This window comes from Pseudocercospora fijiensis (genome assembly GCF_000340215.1).
Source record: "Pseudocercospora fijiensis CIRAD86 unplaced genomic scaffold MYCFIscaffold_2, whole genome shotgun sequence".
Lineage (NCBI taxonomy): Eukaryota > Fungi > Ascomycota > Dothideomycetes > Mycosphaerellales > Mycosphaerellaceae > Pseudocercospora > Pseudocercospora fijiensis.
The window spans coordinates 2,264,140-2,282,956 of NW_006921533.1; the positions used below are offsets into that span (position 1 = coordinate 2,264,140).

Below are 18,817 nucleotides of genomic sequence, written 5' to 3' on the forward strand. Positions count from 1 at the left end.
GCCGACAAGTCCCAGACTGCGACCATTTCTGCAGCAAGAGCCTGCGAGAAGGACTCCAAGAAAGCCTTCGATGCAGCTGCAATGGCAATATATGGGCACGGGAGTCGTGCAGAACCCGATCCCATGTTGAGCACGAGAGATGGCTTGTTCGCGATCAGCTGGGGAAGCAGTGACCTCGTCATCTCTGTCGCGAAGATGAAGTTCCCATTCATGAGCTTGCGGGTGTCTGCTGCGCTCCGTAGAGCCTGTACAAAGAAGTGAAAGCAGTCAAGCCCCCTAGGATGGTCGGGGAGGTCAGAAATGGTGATTGGCAGTACGTCTGATGGAGCTGCTCGAGGACTTTTCTTGTTGATGTAGGGGCCATAGCGGATGTCCAGTAAATGGTGTGCTGACAGCGATTTCACAGGCTGTCTGGAATTGCAGAGCTGGCCGTGCCAGTGTAGGTATGCGGCTACTCCTTCGTGAGTTGCGAAGCGATATGTATACCTCTTTTGTGGTTGAGGTTGTAAGATGTTGTTGTGAGCAGTCTCGTACAGTGGCTCAATTCCCTGTTTGACCACGCACGTGGTTCCCCGGATTTCAGAAAGCTGAAGCTCTGATTGGCTGAGTTCTACAAGAGCTGCTGGGACGGCACGGCAGAACTGAACCTCCGGAAAATCACGTGCCTGATGCCAACCATAACAAAACCTGCAACGACGGTCGACCACGACTAGCGACCTACAACGACCAGCGACCTGCAACGACCAGCGACCTGCAAGGGTGTGTGAGGCGGAAGCTTCGCTCGCGCTTTGTAGGCACGCGGAGCCGCCTACAAGCACATATTTAGAACTAGAACTAGGGCTGAATCTTGAAGGATCGCAAATTCTGGACAAGATGAGTAAGCAGGATCCGGCGCCACATACGAGTAGATTGAATGGACAGGCTTGCGATAAGAATCTGTCATGACACCATTCTCGCAAGCTGTGCTTGGTCTGACTATGTTGGATGCGCGTGTCCCAGCCTCCATTTCACACTGCAACAGGCTTTGCGGGAGGAGCCGCGCCAGCCACTTCTTCGCTCACTCGCTCTCGCTCTCACCTCCACGCACAATTCCGAGTCTCGACAGCATGCACCTCACAAGCGCAAAAGGCTCGCTCAAGTGCTGTTGCACACAGTGACTACCTAATGCCGGAGTACGATCCGTGTTGAAGCACGGCGCGAACCAAGATCTCCCATCGCAGAGCACACAATACAATGGATCTCGCCTTTTCAACCATACAATCAGGCTCGGGAACAGGATAAATGCGTAGTAAGAGCAAGGAGAAGGAAGCAAGGCGAGATCGGGGAGCGAGAAGAGATGGCGCCCAACGCCCAACGCCCATTGAACTATGGCTGGACGTGTGGTCGAAGAGCGTACGAAAAGATTCTCACGGCACATGCAGCGGTGCTCACTTGCTGTGCGAGGACTTGGCGAACGCGGCCGCAGTATCAGCACCTGAGCCCTTGCTATCCTCCGCGAATTGGTCATCGAGATACTTGAGATGCGTAATCGCTTCACCCAGGTTCGCCGTCACGCTGAGCTGCATCAATTGTCAGTATTGCATCAAGTGCTGATCCGGTAAGTCTACCTACGCCCAACCACTCTTCCATTTCAGGCGAAAGAGATTCCTTGACCTCTGGACTGAGCTTCCTCGTCCAGTTGACCTGCTGGCGGAGATGTGGCGCGGTGTAGTATCCGAACAACAAAGCTCTATCTTGATCCTTGGTAACGTTCGCACCTGATGTGTGCCAGACTGTGCCGTCCATAACAACAATGGAGCCAGCTTTCGCCTCGAACGGCCTCAATCTCTCTTTCGCGTCTTTCGGAATATCGCCTCTTCTCTGCCACTTATTGGACCCAGGAATGTACAACGTCGCGCCGTTCTCGAAATGCACATCAGTCAAACACCAAATGACATTCATGGCCTCGATTCGAGTCCATGGATCAGGCGTGACGAGAGACTGATCCGAGTGCAAGCCCATCGATTTGCTTCCTGGTCTAGCAATATTCGCAGTAAAATTACTGATCAGAAACTGCTCTCCTAGCACGCTCTTGACCATCTGAACAGCTGTGGGATGTCGGATCAAGTCTCGAAAGATTGCGTGCTCCAACAGGTAGAATACTCGAACATTGCTTGCGTTGGGGTCCAGGAATGGCAGAAAGGTGTCTTCGCCGCGCTTGTTGGCTGATTCGGCTATGGACCAGAGCTCATCGAGTGTCTTCTTAGTCTGCTCTGGACTAAGCACATCAGGAATAACACACCAGCCCTCAGTCCTCATGTGCTCCTGTGCTTCTTCAATCAGAGTACTCAGTGAACCCATTTTTCTCGAAGAGAGTTCAAGTTGCGGAAATTGATGGCTATAAAGTGATTGGGGCTTCGTCCGAGTGACAGGAAAATGCAGAGGTTCTTACGGAACTGTGTCCCTGCTACATTCCCTCGGTAATCCGCAACGCACGCAGTTGCGCACAATGAACATGGCCACTGTCACCTGTGCATCCCCGCAGGGCTGTGCTGACAGTCTACAACCGAGCTCAGGGCTTCAACACATACTTGGTGACCGTACGCTTCTGCTAGCTGGCGCACGTGAGTATACATCGAGCTTGACTAATTTGGTTGATCTTCTACGGGGAAATCATTTCTTAGGAGCTAGGCCCAGCCCTATAGGGCTAGGGTCTAATATTTATCTAGATAGAAGATGCCTTGCTCTTAGGTACTACGTCCTCTAAACATCGCATAATTACTATACTTTTAGCTATTAGAAAGATCGCAAAGACTTAGTAACCGTACGCTTCTGCTAGCTAGCGTACGTAAGTATACATCGAGCTTAACTGATTTAGTTAATCTTCTACGGGGAAATTATTTCTTAGGAGCTAGGCCTAGCCCTATAGGGCTAGGGTCTAATATTTATCTAGACAGAAGATACCTTACTCTTAGGTACTACGTCCTCTAAACATCCCTTTGTTGTTTAGAGTGTATTTTCAACCCTTGTAAGCTACCGAAGGTTAATATTAGTCTTCCGGACCTTCCGTTAAGTAAGTAACTAAACCCCTTCTAGCCTAGTATGTACTAGGGTCTTCTAAACCTTAGCAATCTTATACTATTAGCATATAATAGACCTGCTAGTAAATACTAGCTATAGAGCGGACAGAAGTAGCGGAAGTAAGTAGTTTATAGCCGTATAGAAGGCTAATTTTAACGCTGTTGCTATAAAGCTAATATTCGGATAATAAGCCTATCTTATCGCTATACCTAAGTTAGATTTCCACCCTCTCTAGTACGCCGCTAACTATACTAAAATTAATAGCAAAGGAGCTAGAAGAAGAGGATACTAGAATAATATTAAGGCGGCTTAGTAAGCCGGCTACACCCGTAAACCTAGACCTAGAAACAGACGACCTTCCTTCTATTAAAGACCGCTATCTAAGGCTCGAGTAGTTAATCTATCGGCTTGTTAGTAAGGTATATTTATTAGAGCGGCGACTCGACGAGTTTAGTCGACGTTAGGCTTAGTAGGCGCATCGTCGTCTACTAGTTAATATAGTTAAGCGGCCTTCGAAGGTGCTACGGTTAGTCCGCCGCGAGGCAACGTCTAGTCGTAATAACTAGGGGTAAGGTCGTAGAAGTCGTTATAGTACTTAATATAGAGGTACTAACCGCAGTCGTTACAACGCTATCTTATAGTATATTTATCTACTTGCTACTTCTAATACCTCTTTTTAAATACGTAGAATTAGTAGTATTTGCGGTCTATTCGAATAGGCTTGTATTTATTAAGAAAGTAGAGTTAAATAGGCAACTTAGTCTTGCCCTGTTTAATATATTCCCCTCTCTTACTAACCCTTAGTTGTTTCCGGTGTCTTAGTAGATTAATCTTCGAGGCAACCTCTTCTATTAACTTAATATTAGTCTCGTATAGACTATAGATTTCGCGTAAGCTAGAAAGGATTAGATTCTACGCTAGTCGATAGCGGAAGAGCCGGTATATATTATAGTGCGAGGACTTCGTTATCTAGTCGTACGATTGAGGGTCGCTATATTTATGCTTAGTAAGCAAGTAGGCGTTAATACACATAGCATCAAGTAGCTAGAAGAATAGCGGCATCTAGTTGCGATAGCTAATAAGCTAAGTCGGATAATAGGAGCGCAACTAGTCGTAAATATTAACGCCGCCTATATAGAGGTTGTACTCGATAGTAACTCGAGGCTAGCTAATAACCCTCCGCCTATCCGAGGCCTACGGTGCGGGCTCGTAGATAGCCGTAATAAAGTCCTTTTTCTATTTGTTAGTGTTTCCTCTTATAACTAGCGCTCGGCGCTTTATCTCGTCTATTTCGTAACCCGTATATGCTATTGTTTCGAGGTAAACGAGGTTTGAATCTTACTATAGAAGCGATAGAACGGCACCGTTGCCTAAGGCCGTAACTGTACCTACTAAAGTGCTAGGTAGGAGGCGGGTCTTCTTCCTACTACTAACTATCGCCTTCCTTAATACTTATAGATAATCTATACTATTAGACTTATAGGTACTATATCTAGCAACGCTAGCGAAGCGCATGTACGATAATAATAGTATGTTAGTAAATCTATTGTCTATATAGATGCAGTGTTGCCTACCTGCTAGCAAACTAAGTGCTAACCGGAGCGTAGCACGAGCCGTTGCCGAGAGCCGCTTAATATAGGCCTTCGCAACTATAACCTCTTCCTTACTCTTATACCCTTCTAGCACTCGCGCTACCTCTTCGTTATTAAGCGGACGGTCGTTCTCGAAGCTAGAGATAAGCGAATTAAACGTATAATCGTATACGTAACTAGCATTACACAAAGCGAGCAGCTTATAACCCTCTAGACAAGGCTTGTTCCTAATAACCTTAACGTGTCTACTACGGCTAGTAAAGCGGACAATAATCTCGTTAATCGATACCTAGCTTCGAGGTAAGTAGTGTCTCTTAAACGCGGCCTTTATACAACTGCTAATCGGCTCTAGTTTTATATACTAATGCTTCGTTGCTAGCACCTAATCCTTTACAACGTTAGATAGCTTAATAAACCTCTTTACCTACTAGAAGCGGCGTTTCTTTATAAACCGTATAGCACGGTAGTACGGCATTATTAAATCGTTAGACTAGCAGTCGCTAGGCGTGTTTTAACCTACTACGCTAATATAATACACTAGTCCGAGCTAGATATCAATTTCCGCCGCTTTAATAGGTTTATAATTGGCCGCCTGTCGCTTAACCTTATTAGTAAGGCTATTATCTTATTACTACTTAATATACTAATTAGTAAACCTAGTAACTAATTCCTTTACTTCGGGGGTCTAAAACAGCTCCTAGACCCTCTATAGGAGATTCTAGGCCTTTCCGAACTCGGTATAACTAGTAGCGTAGTCTTTATACCTATTTCTAGTAGCAGAAGCGTAGTCGCAATCCGCCGGCAATTCTATATCGTGCGAGTAGTCCCTATCGACGTCGGGGACGTAGAATTAACGCTCTATACTCGGTAGGGCCTATAGAGGATCGAAGTTCTATTACCGAGGAAGATCTAGCCCTTCTACTATAGTAAACTCGACCTTTTCCGCTCTAAATTCGCCGTCGTACGAATCGGTCTCCTCCGCCGGTACCCGGGGGTTTGCCGCATCTAGTTCCGCCCCTTCCTCCTTCTACGACTCGAGCCCTTCGTTAGGCAAGGCCTTATTAGTCACTCGATGGAAAGTAGTAAACAGAGACATTATTCACTTAAAAGAGCAAGGGTTTAATAGTTAATTATATGCTCAGCTAGTATATAAAGGGTTCTATCTAATAGCCAAGACTCGGAAGGCCTATATACTGAGTTGCCGCACCTGCAAGCTACCCTTCCTAGTGGAAACCTTCTAACTAGTAACGAAAATACTGAACTATAAAGGGATCGCACAATCACTATGCTTTCAGCTGTTAGAAAGATCGCAAAGACTCTGGCTCTAGGAGCGCGCAGCCGACGAGGACGAGACGATATGAACGGTCTATAGCAAAGAAAGCTACGAAACAGAATGTAGACAGGCTTGAACAAACTACAGCACCACATTCTCTATAAGATCTCAGTATCTCGGAGAAGTGAGTGAGTGAGTGAGTGAGTGAGTGAGTGAGTAAGTGAGTGAGTGAGTAAGTAAGAGAGTGAGAGAGTGAGAGAGTAAGAGAGTAAGAGAGTAAGAGAGTAAGAGAGTAAGAGAGTGAGAGAGTGAGAGAGTGAGAGAGTAAGAGAGTAAGAGAGTAAGAGAGTGAGAGAGTGAGAGAGTGAGAGAGTAAGAGAGTAAGAGAGTAAGAGAGAGAGAGAGAGAGAGAGAGAGAGAGTGAGAGAGTAAGAGAGTAAGAGAGTAAGAGAGTAAGAGAGTAAGAGAGTAAGAGAGAGAGAGAGAGAGAGAGAGAGAGAGAGAGAGATAGGAGCTCATCCCTGCAGAAGTTCTCTCCTTGTAACGCTAAATTCATCGAAATGACCTCAGGACGCTTCGCCAACAAGGTTGTAATGGTGGCCGGTGGCACATCAGGCCTGGGCGTAGAGACATGAGAGCTTTTCTTTCAAGAAGGCGCCAAGGTCTTCGTGGTAGGCCTCGAACAACGAGATATCCTTCAACGAGGCGGCAACCAGAGCGACATTTCGAACGTCTCGGACCGTGAGAGCGTAATGAAGGCCTGCATTGAGAAGTTTGGTCGTCTGAACGTACTCTTCCACAACGGAGCTCGACTCGCGGCCTAGCGACAGTTGTGGACCATAACGTCGCTACTTCCGATGCTGTGATCAAGACGAACTTGTGCGGACGTCCAGTTTTCTAGCTCGCAAGAGCTGCGATTCCACAGATGAGAAAGCAAGGCAAAGGCTCGATAGTTTCGACTGCAAGCACATCAGGATTGCTCGGCCAGTTTCGAGGAGGAGGTCCTTGATGTCGAGGAGGTCTGACTGGTTTGATGAGCACATAGCTGTCGCAGACCTTGTTGGCCTTCATCGGCAGGACTTTCACGCCTCGTACTCTCGGTGCGAATGGCTTACCCAAAGTTCTCTCTCTTGATTTCCACGCGGCGACAACCAAGAGGTCCTTTCAGGGAAGATTCTCTCTGCAATTGCACGAGTCTGTCTCTGCTTAAGAATAGATCATCTCTGCATTTGCATACTCCTGTCTCTGCTTAAGCCTTGGATTATCGCGGATCAACATGTGCAAATGAGCGTACGACCAGCCACAACAGCCTCAACAGCTTGGCCCTGGGCACTGTACGAGGACGGCTTGCTCTTGGTATGCTTGAATCAGACTTGCGAGAGAGTGTGTAGGTAGCCATTATGCGCAGGTCAGGATTCGCAGTGAGAGCCGTGGACGATGATCGCAATTCCTGAGTTATCGCCCAAACTCCCCGATGTGGAAAGATCAGGTACTGTGCTCGTAAATCCTACGCCAGGGCTTGCTTGGCATGGGTCATCAGCGAAAAGTTGACATTGGCAAAGTCGGTGTTTCGAGATATATAAAGGACGAAAGCGAAGCTCGAAATCGAATACTCCAGCAGTCAGCTCAACTCCACCCAGCAACAACATTCGTTCAAAGATACATACCAGGTTCAACCACTCTTTTCACAGCCACACTCATTCCACAAGCACAATGCAGTTCACAACAGCGATCCTCGCCCTCTTTGCGACCGGTGTTCTCGCAGCTCCCCACGCGGAAGCACCAGGAAAGTCGGGCCCATCTAGTCAGCCCGCTCAGTCCGACCAGCAAGGTAGCCAACAAGGCGGCTCTGGCTCCGGCCACGAAGGTGGAGGAGGCAAAGGCTCCACAGCCATAGGGAACGGCAACACCGAAACCAACACCGAAACCAACATCTGCAGCAACAAAGGCAACGCAGCCTTCTGCTGCCCCACTGCAAACAACAATTCAGGCTTATTAGCTTTGCTCGGCCTGAATGGACTAGGCGGAGGGTCGTGCACTGGCCTGACCGGAGGAAGTGATTGCTCTACGGGCACAGTAATGTGCTGCCCAAACTCCGCAGTCACGAACAATGTCGTAAGTCGCACCGGAGATTGATCACACGTGGGCTTACTTTGTGCGCAGGGACTTATTCCGATCAACATTCCCATCACTCTTGCCAGCAGCCAATGCAGCACCGGTGACCAGTCGATTCTAGGCCCTCTTCTCGGATGAAGGGCGAGCGACAATTGCGATATGCTTGCCACATAATGCTCCGGTGCGAGCACTGCAGCTATCAGGAACGGGTTCTCGGTATGGGTGGTAATGGATGCCTAGATAGAAGACTTAGTAGTATCTGACAAGCTTGGAATGCGCGGTATCTGCAAGCATCTTTCGTGCTGCTTTATACTCCCTTAATTTCGCTATCAATTCATAAACTCCGTGTCACGGAATGTCTATCACTCGTCCTGTTCGTCCATTTGCTCCTCCCAATCCAGCTGGAAGTCCGGCCTACCGTATCGCCACTCATCGAAAGGAACAGTCCCTGGCATTTCAGTGCCATCACTCAGCTTCAGTCGTGGAAAGTGGTCGTTTGACCAGATGTAATGGCAGCCTGGTCGAGGGGAAGCACCAAAGTTAGCACCTGGTCGGAGGCTACCAGAGATGGCTGTGGCATTCGCGCTTCCGCGAGGGCGTGCTGCGTCTGGGTTGTAAGCGCTTGAGTTCACGTCATAAGGGGCGAGCCCTAAGAAATAGCAACCATAATCTGCAACCCGGTCCAAAAGTGTTTGAGGCTCGTCTTCAGCACTCGAACTTGAGCTGGCTTGGACTTGGTCGTCCTTTGACGAGTCTTCCGAACGCGGCTTGTCAGGAATCTCAACCGCTTGTCGCAGACTCTCGGCCATACTCTCGTTGACCAGGACGAGGGCACCGCTGTGCCAGCCAGCAGCAGTCACATTCAGCGCGAAGTATGCGCCGAGCCCATCATCATCATCGCTCTCGGAATTGACCCCATACTTCTGAGCCCAATCTCTGCCTTCCTGCTCGATCCATTCGCTAACCTCTCCTTGAGCAGTAATTCCAGGACTGCCAATTGCCATTCTTACACGCTCGGCTGCTTCTTCTTCGTCCACGCCACCAGAAGTAATGAAGGAGACCCATTCACGTTTCTCCTGCTCGAACCAGACTCTTCGGCCCTCGGTATATGCATGCGGCACCAGGCGTCCATCTCCGCCGATGCCTTGATTCCTCATGCCTCGCAAACGGCCTTCGGGTACACCCATACCGCCAAGACCAAGTGCACCACAGGACTGTGGCTCGTATCCATAAGAAGTAATATAGCCAGGTGCGTGCAGAGCATGAAAGTGATAGTCACCGAAGGCGAGAGAGATGACTTGCTTGTTCTGCAACGCGGGAATCCGCTTGAAGACGCGGCGAGTTGATGCTTGGTTAAGAACGCGTGGCATGATGCTGTCTTGGTTGCTGGTTAAAACAGCGCCAGATTTAGTGAACACAGCGAAGTTCTGGAAAGAGCCTTGCACATCGGTGACAAATGTGGCATCAGACCCGGCGCCCTTCGATGTGGGAATAGGGATCTCAACAGGCTCAGGCATGTCCCGAGTGCGATGAGGAGAGGTGATCTCCACTGCGAAAAGCTTGCCAAGGTGTGTGTTGAAGAGGATGGTGTTTTCCATAACCACAAAGTTCAGTACCTCGCCAGTATCTGCATCTTCTGGCAGCTCGCTCTTCTGAACATGTCGTGTTTTGGAGACGACAGCACTTTCCAGAACAAGCGCCGCATCAAGTGTGTCACACTCATCAGGTTCCAGCTGAAGCGGCTCCCACAAGACAAGACCTGTGCCTTCGATCAGAGCTACGCTGCGATTCCAGCCAGCGACCACTTTCTTCACGACACCAGCTCCACTATCGCTTCCATTCTCTTTGATAGTGTGGTGGACAAATTTGACTCGCAATCCCGGAAGGTCGATGTTGTTCCAACTCCAGATCATGCCGCTGTCGCTCAGTGCTAGAACGTGAGATCTGCCGGCCGAGAATTGCTTGATGGCTGTGGCTGGGTCGTAGCGATCCTTCGGTTGCGGCAATCCCGTTGGGAATTGCAGCGGCGTCGGCGAACGGTGAGACGGTTGCAAGTGAGGTGGCCGACGATGGTCAAATTGCAGACCATCCAGCACGCCAACCGTATACAAGGCACCCTTGGCAGTTAGCAATGTAGTGCTCCAGCCACCACATTGAATGTCTGATATGACACCCAGCTCTTCAAGGCCCTCCATCTCACCTGGCCAACTTACGTGCCTCGTCCTACGCGGCACTCTGCGAAAGCCAGGGCCACTCAGGATACGTGGTCCCGGATGCTCATTGGAATGACCGAGACAGCCTTTCTCATTGTTTCCCCACGTGAAGATCTTGCTCTGGGTACGAAGCCGCTTGTATAACTTCTGCCACCGCTCGCCGTCCGTTTGGGCTACTGGCTGGTTGGGCACGCGGAAGTCGTGTCGAACGAGAGCAGACCAGAATGTGCTCTCGTGCATGAAGTCAGGTTTGTGTAAGGCTTTACATGTTGCAGTAAAGCTGAGGAAACTGGGAGCGTCGAGGTATGGGAAGATCATCAACAGGAGATCAACCGGGAGGTCGAGAAGAGTGGTAGACGCCTTGTCGGCCGCCATGCTGAAATATGTTTGAGTTGAGCTATGGGCTTCGCATGTCAGGTCGCTGGCTGGAGTCTCGTTCTGCGAATGCAGCAGTAGTGCGTCTAACTGGCATCTACCGTCGCGGCTGCAGTGCACATGAAAGTGGACCCATGGCGGTAGAACCCAGGCTGACTAAGTACTGTCTTGGCGTCAAAGTTGGCTCGCCTCGCGTTGTTTTCGACAGGCTTCATTTCTCATCCTTTCACGACAATTCAACTCATTCGCCTGCCGTGGATCATGGTTGATGCCTTATCGTACCTCACGCGTCAAAAAGGGAGGCTGCTCGCTGTCTGCAAGAAAGCGGGCGAGCAACTGAAGAAACATACCCCCTCGACATGCCAGCTAAGAGATGCAGACGGCAGGACTGTTGCTGCATTTGGATATCGATAAAGTGCTAGCTATAATACATAGCAAAAGTCTTGCGATTGACCATAGTCATCGGAGTCACAGCAGAGCTGCTTTGCTCAAGCTCTTCATGGCCGATACAGGTATGCGCATCTTAGAACGCTTCGGAATACAGGTGTTAAGCTTGTTAGAATAATAGCACCCATCAGAACCAGTTTGGCTGCGACTTTGGCTTTTCCAACAGGAACATCTCCTCCAGCACTGCCGCCCTCACTATGTTGTCCACCTTTGCTGAGACTGCAGCTTGGACATGGTCGCGTGCCCACGTAGTATGGACCATATACTTGAACGGCGAAGTCTCGTCCATTTGAGGCATGTTCAGTGCTTTGGCACGCTTATTCATCTCGTGCGCCAGCTCTTGATCGCTCAGCCGGGCAGCTCTAGGCACGATACCCCAGCTCTGCAAGCTGTTAGCACAGCCGACATGGTAGTGTCGAACGGACTTACCATTGCGCCTGTTCTGCTGTACTGCTCGCCGAGAATGACGGGAACATGTGAGAATATGCCAGGATCTCCACCGATCATGTCAAGCCAACATAACATATCTTTGGGCTCCCTTAACCCGAGGATCTGAAGGCCTTTTTGCGAAGTGGCGATAAGGACATTTCGCAAATCTTCTCCGAGAGTCCGATCGTTGTGGTGCATGTGGTAATTAATGAGAGTTTGTGCCACCTTTGCGACCATCTGGCTGCTGGTTTGTGCTTCTCCGGAATCATCCCATTGCCTCACAAGTTCACCAGTCGAGCGGTAGACCCAGTGTTTACTGAAGCGGGACAGCCGATCACTGAATAGCGAGATGCCCTTTCGATGCTTGAAGGCGTGCGAGAGCATGACAATGCCTCGAAGCTCAACGAAAGCAACAAGAGCATCAAGAAATGCAGTCGGCGTGCCTGTTGACAAACCGCAGTCATTAGCATCTTGGAACAACTTTTGCAAGTTGTAGAGTTCTAAGAATGGCGGAACGACATTACTGGTCTTCATGTCTCGGGGGGATGCAATGCTTACCATCTTCTGCAGCCATGTCCAGAGGGTAATCGCAATATCTATCGGTCAATTGCTTTAGGCGGTGGAGCGAACGAGCAATGCTGGGTCCGACACATAGCTGCTGATTCTCCGACAGATCGATCAATTGTCGGAAGTACTCGCTAATACGGCGACATTTCTGAATATCTCTGGCTGGCAGCCACGAAAGGACAGCCTGGTGATTGTCAGTACAGATGTGAATTCAACAATGGCCCACCCATACACACCAACTGGATCTCTGCTGGTAGCGCGTCAAGAGAAGTTGCCATGATGTTCGAAGTCGTTTGCAGTGCTTGAACGTGGAAAGCGCCTTGCTGCATCTGAGGCAACAGCGCGGGCCGCGCCGGACCTCCGAGCAAGGGATCTGAGCGAGTATCTGTCCTTCTGCATCTGAGAGTCTCGTTCTTGCACATTTACGGAATCGAAGATGGGTTACCAAAATTATTCTACGTAATGCTACCATTCAGATAGCCATTGTCGCGGTGCAAAAACAGCGCGAACTGAGGACGAAGCGACCACGTAAACTCCCCAAATTTCACACGCATCCCTTTCGGCCTGCTAGCTCACAGGAGCTATCCGGAGACTCTCCAGCAGCAAGGCCTTTTCCAGCGTTGTGACGTCCCTCTCAGGGGTTTCGGAGCGGGAAGCGGCCAACTTATAGGCTTTCCTGGTTGAGAATTCATATGCGAAAGGGGCAGGAAGCGAAGGCTTGGCTATACCGATAATTTCTTCCAAGAAACTCGTGATAGTGTCGGAAGAAGAGTGTGAATTGCTGTCGAGCTTTGCTCCCGGTCTCCTGAACCACGCCTCGGACCGGCTGCCTGCAGTGGTGAACAGTCCTGTTGATTGTGCCAGTTGAAGCACTGCCTCGAGTTGTGCGCTGCTCATACGCAACAGGTCGAGCATTTCAGGTTTTCTCAGTGTCCAGTATATGCGATCCCTAGTAGAATGCTGAATCCGGTATCCCGGCTTCTTGAAATGTAAGTGTAGGCCGATGAACTTCATGCATACTGATGCCAATATCGTGATCTGATGCTGAGCGCTGGCCGTCTGGGTGTTGACCACATCGTGCGCACGCCTAAGCCACTGCTCTGCGAACTGAAGATACTCTGCATGGCAACAGTCTGGCTCTTTCAAAGGGAGACCGTGTATCGCGATTCTGTCAACCAGCGCTTTCATGAATGCAGAATTCGCGAACTCGTTATGGTGGTCTTCGATCTTAAAGTTGCAAAGATTTGAAATCTGGCCCTGCAGTCGGCTCTGGTGACGTGCGACCATCTCCTTGCCCAGTGTCTTCCGCGATGATATTTTCCGGAGAATTCGTGAGCAAGCCAACACCGAGTAAATGTCTCTGGCCGTGAGATGGTTCAGGATCAGCACTGTTAGCTCTTCTGGTAAATTGTCCATGTTCCTGATGGTCTCCACGACAGTAGAACTTCCAGCACGCAGCAGTCGCACAAATCTTTTGTCGGACTTCGTTCTCGACCGTGTGCGCAACGCAGCGTCCCAGGGTATGATATGTATGGCTGATGAAGATCCACAAGAAGCCGTCGATACCTTTCGGACGGTGTTTGCAGAGTGAATAAGCGTAGGATCTGATTTTTTTTGTTTTGAAGCGGCGTCTCGAGCCACTCAATTGCGTGTGAGTGCAAGGCTCGTCCGACGCAACGTGTGTTCGCACATTCCCAAGGTCGTCGAGAGTGTCCAAGGAAGCCAGGATGTATGTGTTTGAGAAATTTCTGTGTGGAATGGCACAAAGGGCATGTAGCCACTGAGGTGGTGTCAAGAACGGAAGAAGAAATGGAAGTCGCAGGCTGTATTTTGCGCCCGAGCAATGGTGGTCCGTGCGCACACGCAGCCTGATTTCAACAAGGCTAACTTAAGGCACCCAGTATCTAGCGCCTACCTTGCCCGACTTGGCACTCTACCAACATAGAATCACATGAGCTGCTTGTGCTCATGAGAGATCAAAACCCGATGCAAAGACTCAAATTGCTTTTGACAAATGGAAACCCAGCATGACACCACGGACGCCGCGCTAACCCAGAACTAGATCAAATTTCATTGTATCCCAAAAACCTACATCGTGTAGTCGTCTAGATAGACTAGGGTAGGTCTCAAGATCCCTTGTGAGTTGTCAAATGACCTTGATGGCCTCCAGCATGCACGCCTTATCCAATGAGTCGAACTCAAGAGCCTCGCCCGATGTGATGCGTCTGACCATTTTCATGACCCATCTCGCAGTTCTGCGAGAATAGTAGGTTCCCGGTGCACTTTCCACAAGTCGCGGTATGCCGAGCGCGAGATGGAGTCTTTGCAGTGCTTCGTCGCGATCGATGTCGCACTCAAATTCGACGACCTTTGCATTATTTCGCAATGGCACGAGGGAAATAACCTCGGGAGTCTCATCCTCATGCCCGGAATGGTTTTCCAACCTATGTGCAGTGAATAAGTCAGTATATGATTTGAATTACAAGAATCTGGGCCCTCTACACTTACAATTCGGAATTAGTCATCGGTGGGGTAATGTGATTGCCTCCGCAAAGTAGGTCGTAAGGGTATGGTTGAGGCTGGTATTCGAGGCGATCTAGAAGAGAGTAGATTTCATCTTTCCCTTTGAAGGCAAACAGATCTTGACGTTGTGATAGAATCCTTTGTAGCTGGTTGACGTACTGTCTTGTGGACTGCACTCTCCTCGCGAGGTCACATTGTAGAGGCATCGACTCTAGCGCGATGATGTATCGACAAGCTGTATTCATGATTTCGAAGTCTTCTCTGCTCGGCTGCTGCTCCGTCGTCAGTATAGGGGATATTCGACGAGACCAGTGCCAGATGAATGCAGCTAAGTCATCGTAGTGTGCAGCACTATAGCATTTCTCACAGATGCCGTTCCTGTCGAGCCATTTGCGTAAAGCTCTAACGAATCCAGGCGACAGAGAGTTGGCTTCTTCCGTCTCTCTGACTAGCCTTGTTAACGCGGTCTCTGTGATGCCTCGAACGATAGCTTCTTGGTTGGCATCGATGAGGTCACGAAGACCGAAGCTCTGAGTCCTGAGCTCTCTAATCTCCTCTGCAGGGAGAGAAGAGAAGACTGAGTTCCACAATTCCACGGGTAGTCTGAGATGGAGGGCATCGATGTAGGAAGCGCCGGGATTCTGGCGGGTAGGCGCAGTTCGTGTGGACTTTGAGCGTATCGGTGCGTCAAGGGTTGCGACTTCGCCTGGTTCTGTTGCAGGAGTTGCAAGCAGAACCTCGAGGCGACGTGAGGTACTGATAGCGTGCCCTTTCGTTCGGAAAGGAGCGGTCACAGTTGTCATATGCCGGCACGATGAGCGGCCGGTCGCTGACATGCTCTGAGTTGCTGTCAAGAACGAGGATTTTCGCTGGTCTCGCAAGCTCGGGGGGATTTATTGCGCGACAGTCTTCGTGTAGGCTGAGAGCGTTCCAGCAGTACATGTACCAATAACGAATCCACCTCTCAGAGCGATGCGCGAGTAAATAATTGGCGTTGGGCTGATGTGAAGGCATGAATTTATGCTATTTCCGCGCATGAAAAAGAATCCGCAGTATGTCGAGGAATACAAAATTTAGCTGCGTGGCTGATCTAGTAAGCTGCGTATAGAATAAGGTAAGCCAAGATTCATTACAAGGTTTGAGAAACATTCAGCCAATCCAGCTCGAGTTGATGACGGCCGCACGCAAAGCTGCGATGTGACTAGTGCGGCAATGGCGAGGTAAATACAATCAGATGTTGCTGATGTTCCTGCATCCAAAGATGGCGAAAAAGAAATGAGCACGAGGAGCATACCATGACCATAGTGCCGCATAAACACCCGGCGACCAAGCATTCGTTGATTAGCGGGAAGATCCTTAAGCAAGCCATTTTGATACCGACTCAGATATTTATATCTCCGGCTGTTTGCTCATTCGTGATGGAAAGCGAATGGTCTGTTGGCCAGAAATCGATGCTTGGTACGAGATCCATACCGCCGTTGGAGACTGGTGACTACAGATGGGACGCATGCTATCGACCGCCAGTAATCCGCCCACTTCATCTCCGTCCTTGTTCTTAAATTTTGCCCAGCAGTCTGAGCGAAGAGGGTAAAAGACGCCCAGGGGAAGCTCTGTCCAGTCAAGAATTCAGCAGATCAACTGTCGCCAAAGCAATAGCCCAAATTGTTGTCCAGCGACGATTCCGACCAGTAAAACCTGAAGATGGAATAGACACTTGCGAAGAATTAAGAGCCGGGACAAGAGTTCGATGGAGAAGAGCAGATCGTGCAAGTGCGAAGACCGTAGATCATACATATATCCAAAAAAGCATTGCAGCTCCCGAGGTCGGCCCGACAAGTTCTCAGTCCTCAGAAAGCCTAGTAGTCACGGCTCGTGACAGCCCTTGAGCCTATGTGCGCAGAATGCCCCCAGGAGCCAGAAGTCCAGACATGATCCTCACAAACCCTCAGCCGAAACCCCAGAAAGCCAGATAAGAGCATGGGCTCCAAGGAATTCGACCGGGAGTGAAGACCTTGCAATGGATATATATATCCTAAATGGCTTTCCAGCTTCAGTCCTGTTGTCCTCAGTGATCTCCGCACTTCCTTCCAAAGGAGCTACAACAGCCTCGCGGGGTATGTGCTGACACGCGGGATGTCATGTGTGTTGGGTGGACGCCAAAGACATCCATTAGTGTCCGAGATTTAGAAGCCAATCATTTCCCTGGCAGACCAAACTGAAGGCAGAAGGAAAGCAAATGCCGGATAGTCTCCGTGAAATAGTCATCGATCCAGTTGTTTGCGAGCAGGTGCCGTCCAGTCCGGATTCCGCTTGAATAGAAAGTTGCCGGATGGCCACGGCTGAACAGTTTTCAGATTCTGCCATATCTACTATACAATTGCTTCTATTGTGTCACACATGGCGCTCTGCTGCGACGCCGCAGCCTCATGCTTAGAGTAAGGATATCCATACACGCTCATCATGCAAACAAAACATCCTGTACGCTCTATGCAACTCTTCTATCTCCTTCCGAGACCCCATTTTGCGATTCTCTCCTGGATGTCATTCCAAGGAATGTCTCTCAGCTGTACACCTTCCTCCATGCCTTGCTGAAGCACGACTGTGGGTGCACCAGATCCTTGGCCGCGGTTATGGACTTGGCCACCAAAGACTTGCTTTGCTACGCGTCGAAGATCGGCCATGGTGACGTTCTCAATATTTGCAGTCATCTCCCTGACAGGAATACGACGACCGTGCACCTGCACCTGTCTCCCGAGATCTTCCAGCTCGACCATTCTTGATTCCAAGTTCATGAGTAAGGACGAGCGGAGTTGGTTCTTGGCACGCTTTACCTCAATCTCCGATAGCTTGCCGAGTCCGGTCTCTGTGCTGAGGAGGCTCAGTTCACGAGCCATGGTGTCCAACATACGCGGTACAAAGGCAGTCGCACAGCTTGCCGAAATGCCAAAGAGCCCGGAGTCGGTATAGGCGTGATTGAAAGCGACGCAACTTTCCACCCAACCATACTGGTTCAGCACGTTCGTGTATAATCGACTGTACATGCCCTTTCCGGGGCCTCCTGCTGAAAATGAACCGCCACCACCGAGAAGGGTCTGCAGCGTAGCAAGTGCGTAGATATCTGGCGAGTCGATCGGGAGTGACTCGAACGCGAGGTGGATGTGTGAGATTCGTGGAAGAGAGGGATTAGGTGGGATGGGTAGAGGTGGCATCGTAAGAAATCCGCCGGTGTATTGTGCTGGTACGTTGTAGTCAATTGGCTGGTCGAGTGGGTGTGGAATGATCTGCGACGGATCGAGAGGAGATACTGTGGCTTTCTGCGAGGCGGATGTCGATAGGTTCTTGAAGAAGGGGATTTTGGACATCAGTCGGGAATCCTGTTGATGTGGCGTTTGTGATGCTGGATATGGCGGCTGCACTTGCTGTGCTTGTGGCGCGAGCGATGAAGCCTTGGTGGCCAGCGGATCGGTCATGTCGGCAAAGTATTGCTCGGCAAGCTTGATGGCATGGTTGTGCGGTACTCCTGCGAAGGCAACAACTATTCTATCCGGTCGAAAGAAGGCTCTGCGATATGCTTCCACAGTCCGCTGGTTGATCTGGTCTAACCTGTCTTTCGGGCAAAGTAATGGGTTGCCAAGAGTATTGTCCTTGTATGCTGCCATGTGCACCAGTTCTGGCAGAATTAATTCCGGCTTGCCCCAGATCTCGCCAATTTCATAGTCTGCGGTCTCTAGCTGCCTGGCCACCTCTTCTTCGGTAATGTTTGGATGTCTTATCGTTTCGGCCAGCAAGGCGACGGTCTCTGGCACGGCGGAGTTGAAAGTGGCAGATTGGTACATTAAGCTCTCTCTTGAAGATGCGCACTGGATGTTTCCACCTAGTGACTCCATCGTCTCTATCATCTGATCTGATGTTCGTTTTGTGGTCGACTTGAACGCCAGGCGATCGATGATATGCGACACTCCGCGGAGAGCGGCATTTTCGTATCGTGATCCCGCGTCTATGTATACACCGATTCCAGAGAAGTGGCCTGGCAGCGCTTCTGTAGCTACTCTGATCCCGTTAGGCAGGGTGGTGATCTGGTCAAGGTCGGCAGGCTCTTTTTCGCTGGGCGGCGCGGTTCTCGATGTGGTTGCGTACTGCCGCAATCGACCTGGTCTGCGTAATGTTGACTGTGCGCTTCTGGATATATGTCGCGGCAGTGCCAGTGCCCGCGATTTGGTCAT

The 18,817-nt window shown here is 50.0% G+C and overlaps 7 protein-coding genes across 7 annotated transcripts; 2 read left to right on the forward strand and 5 right to left on the reverse strand.

Annotated features, from left to right (window-relative positions):
• Nucleotides 1-1,533: 1,533 nt before the first annotated feature.
• MYCFIDRAFT_40633 (uncharacterized protein) lies at nt 1,534-2,340 on the reverse strand (the record flags this gene model as incomplete). Its single annotated transcript, XM_007924241.1, has 1 exon — nt 1,534-2,340. One exon carries the CDS (start codon nt 2,338-2,340, stop codon nt 1,534-1,536), a length of 807 nt encoding a protein of 268 aa, XP_007922432.1.
• A 33-nt stretch (nt 2,341-2,373) lies between these two features.
• Nucleotides 2,374-2,628, forward strand: MYCFIDRAFT_171627 (uncharacterized protein; the record flags this gene model as incomplete). Its single annotated transcript, XM_007925062.1, has 3 exons — nt 2,374-2,384; nt 2,422-2,573; nt 2,609-2,628. 3 exons carry the CDS (start codon nt 2,374-2,376, stop codon nt 2,626-2,628), a joined length of 183 nt encoding a protein of 60 aa, XP_007923253.1.
• A 3,322-nt stretch (nt 2,629-5,950) lies between these two features.
• On the reverse strand, nt 5,951-6,996 carry MYCFIDRAFT_171628 (uncharacterized protein; the record flags this gene model as incomplete). Its single annotated transcript, XM_007925063.1, has 5 exons — nt 5,951-6,563; nt 6,613-6,745; nt 6,778-6,836; nt 6,886-6,950; nt 6,982-6,996. 5 exons carry the CDS (start codon nt 6,994-6,996, stop codon nt 5,951-5,953), a joined length of 885 nt encoding a protein of 294 aa, XP_007923254.1.
• Nucleotides 6,997-7,031: 35 nt separating this feature from the next.
• MYCFIDRAFT_171629 (uncharacterized protein) lies at nt 7,032-8,269 on the forward strand (the record flags this gene model as incomplete). The annotated part of the gene is made up of 8 exons (XM_007925064.1): nt 7,032-7,166; nt 7,215-7,308; nt 7,339-7,355; nt 7,381-7,419; nt 7,466-7,490; nt 7,544-8,025; nt 8,057-8,150; nt 8,181-8,269. 8 exons carry the CDS (start codon nt 7,032-7,034, stop codon nt 8,267-8,269), a joined length of 975 nt encoding a protein of 324 aa, XP_007923255.1.
• A 133-nt stretch (nt 8,270-8,402) lies between these two features.
• Nucleotides 8,403-10,628, reverse strand: MYCFIDRAFT_41302 (uncharacterized protein; the record flags this gene model as incomplete). Its single annotated transcript, XM_007924280.1, has 2 exons — nt 8,403-8,557; nt 8,840-10,628. The coding sequence occupies 2 exons, from the start codon at nt 10,626-10,628 to the stop codon at nt 8,403-8,405; spliced, it is 1,944 nt and encodes a 647-aa protein (XP_007922471.1).
• Nucleotides 10,629-14,217: 3,589 nt separating this feature from the next.
• On the reverse strand, nt 14,218-16,696 carry MYCFIDRAFT_213981 (uncharacterized protein; the record flags this gene model as incomplete). Its single annotated transcript, XM_007925065.1, has 3 exons — nt 15,889-16,696; nt 14,580-15,306; nt 14,218-14,515 (listed from the first exon to the last, which is right to left on the reverse strand). The coding sequence occupies exons 1-3, from the start codon at nt 15,926-15,928 to the stop codon at nt 14,218-14,220; spliced, it is 1,065 nt and encodes a 354-aa protein (XP_007923256.1). The 5' UTR covers nt 15,929-16,696.
• Nucleotides 16,697-16,928: 232 nt separating this feature from the next.
• MYCFIDRAFT_150806 (uncharacterized protein) lies at nt 16,929-18,817 on the reverse strand (the record flags this gene model as incomplete). The annotated part of the gene is made up of 1 exon (XM_007925066.1): nt 16,929-18,817. One exon carries the CDS (start codon nt 18,815-18,817, stop codon nt 17,093-17,095), a length of 1,725 nt encoding a protein of 574 aa, XP_007923257.1. The 3' UTR covers nt 16,929-17,092.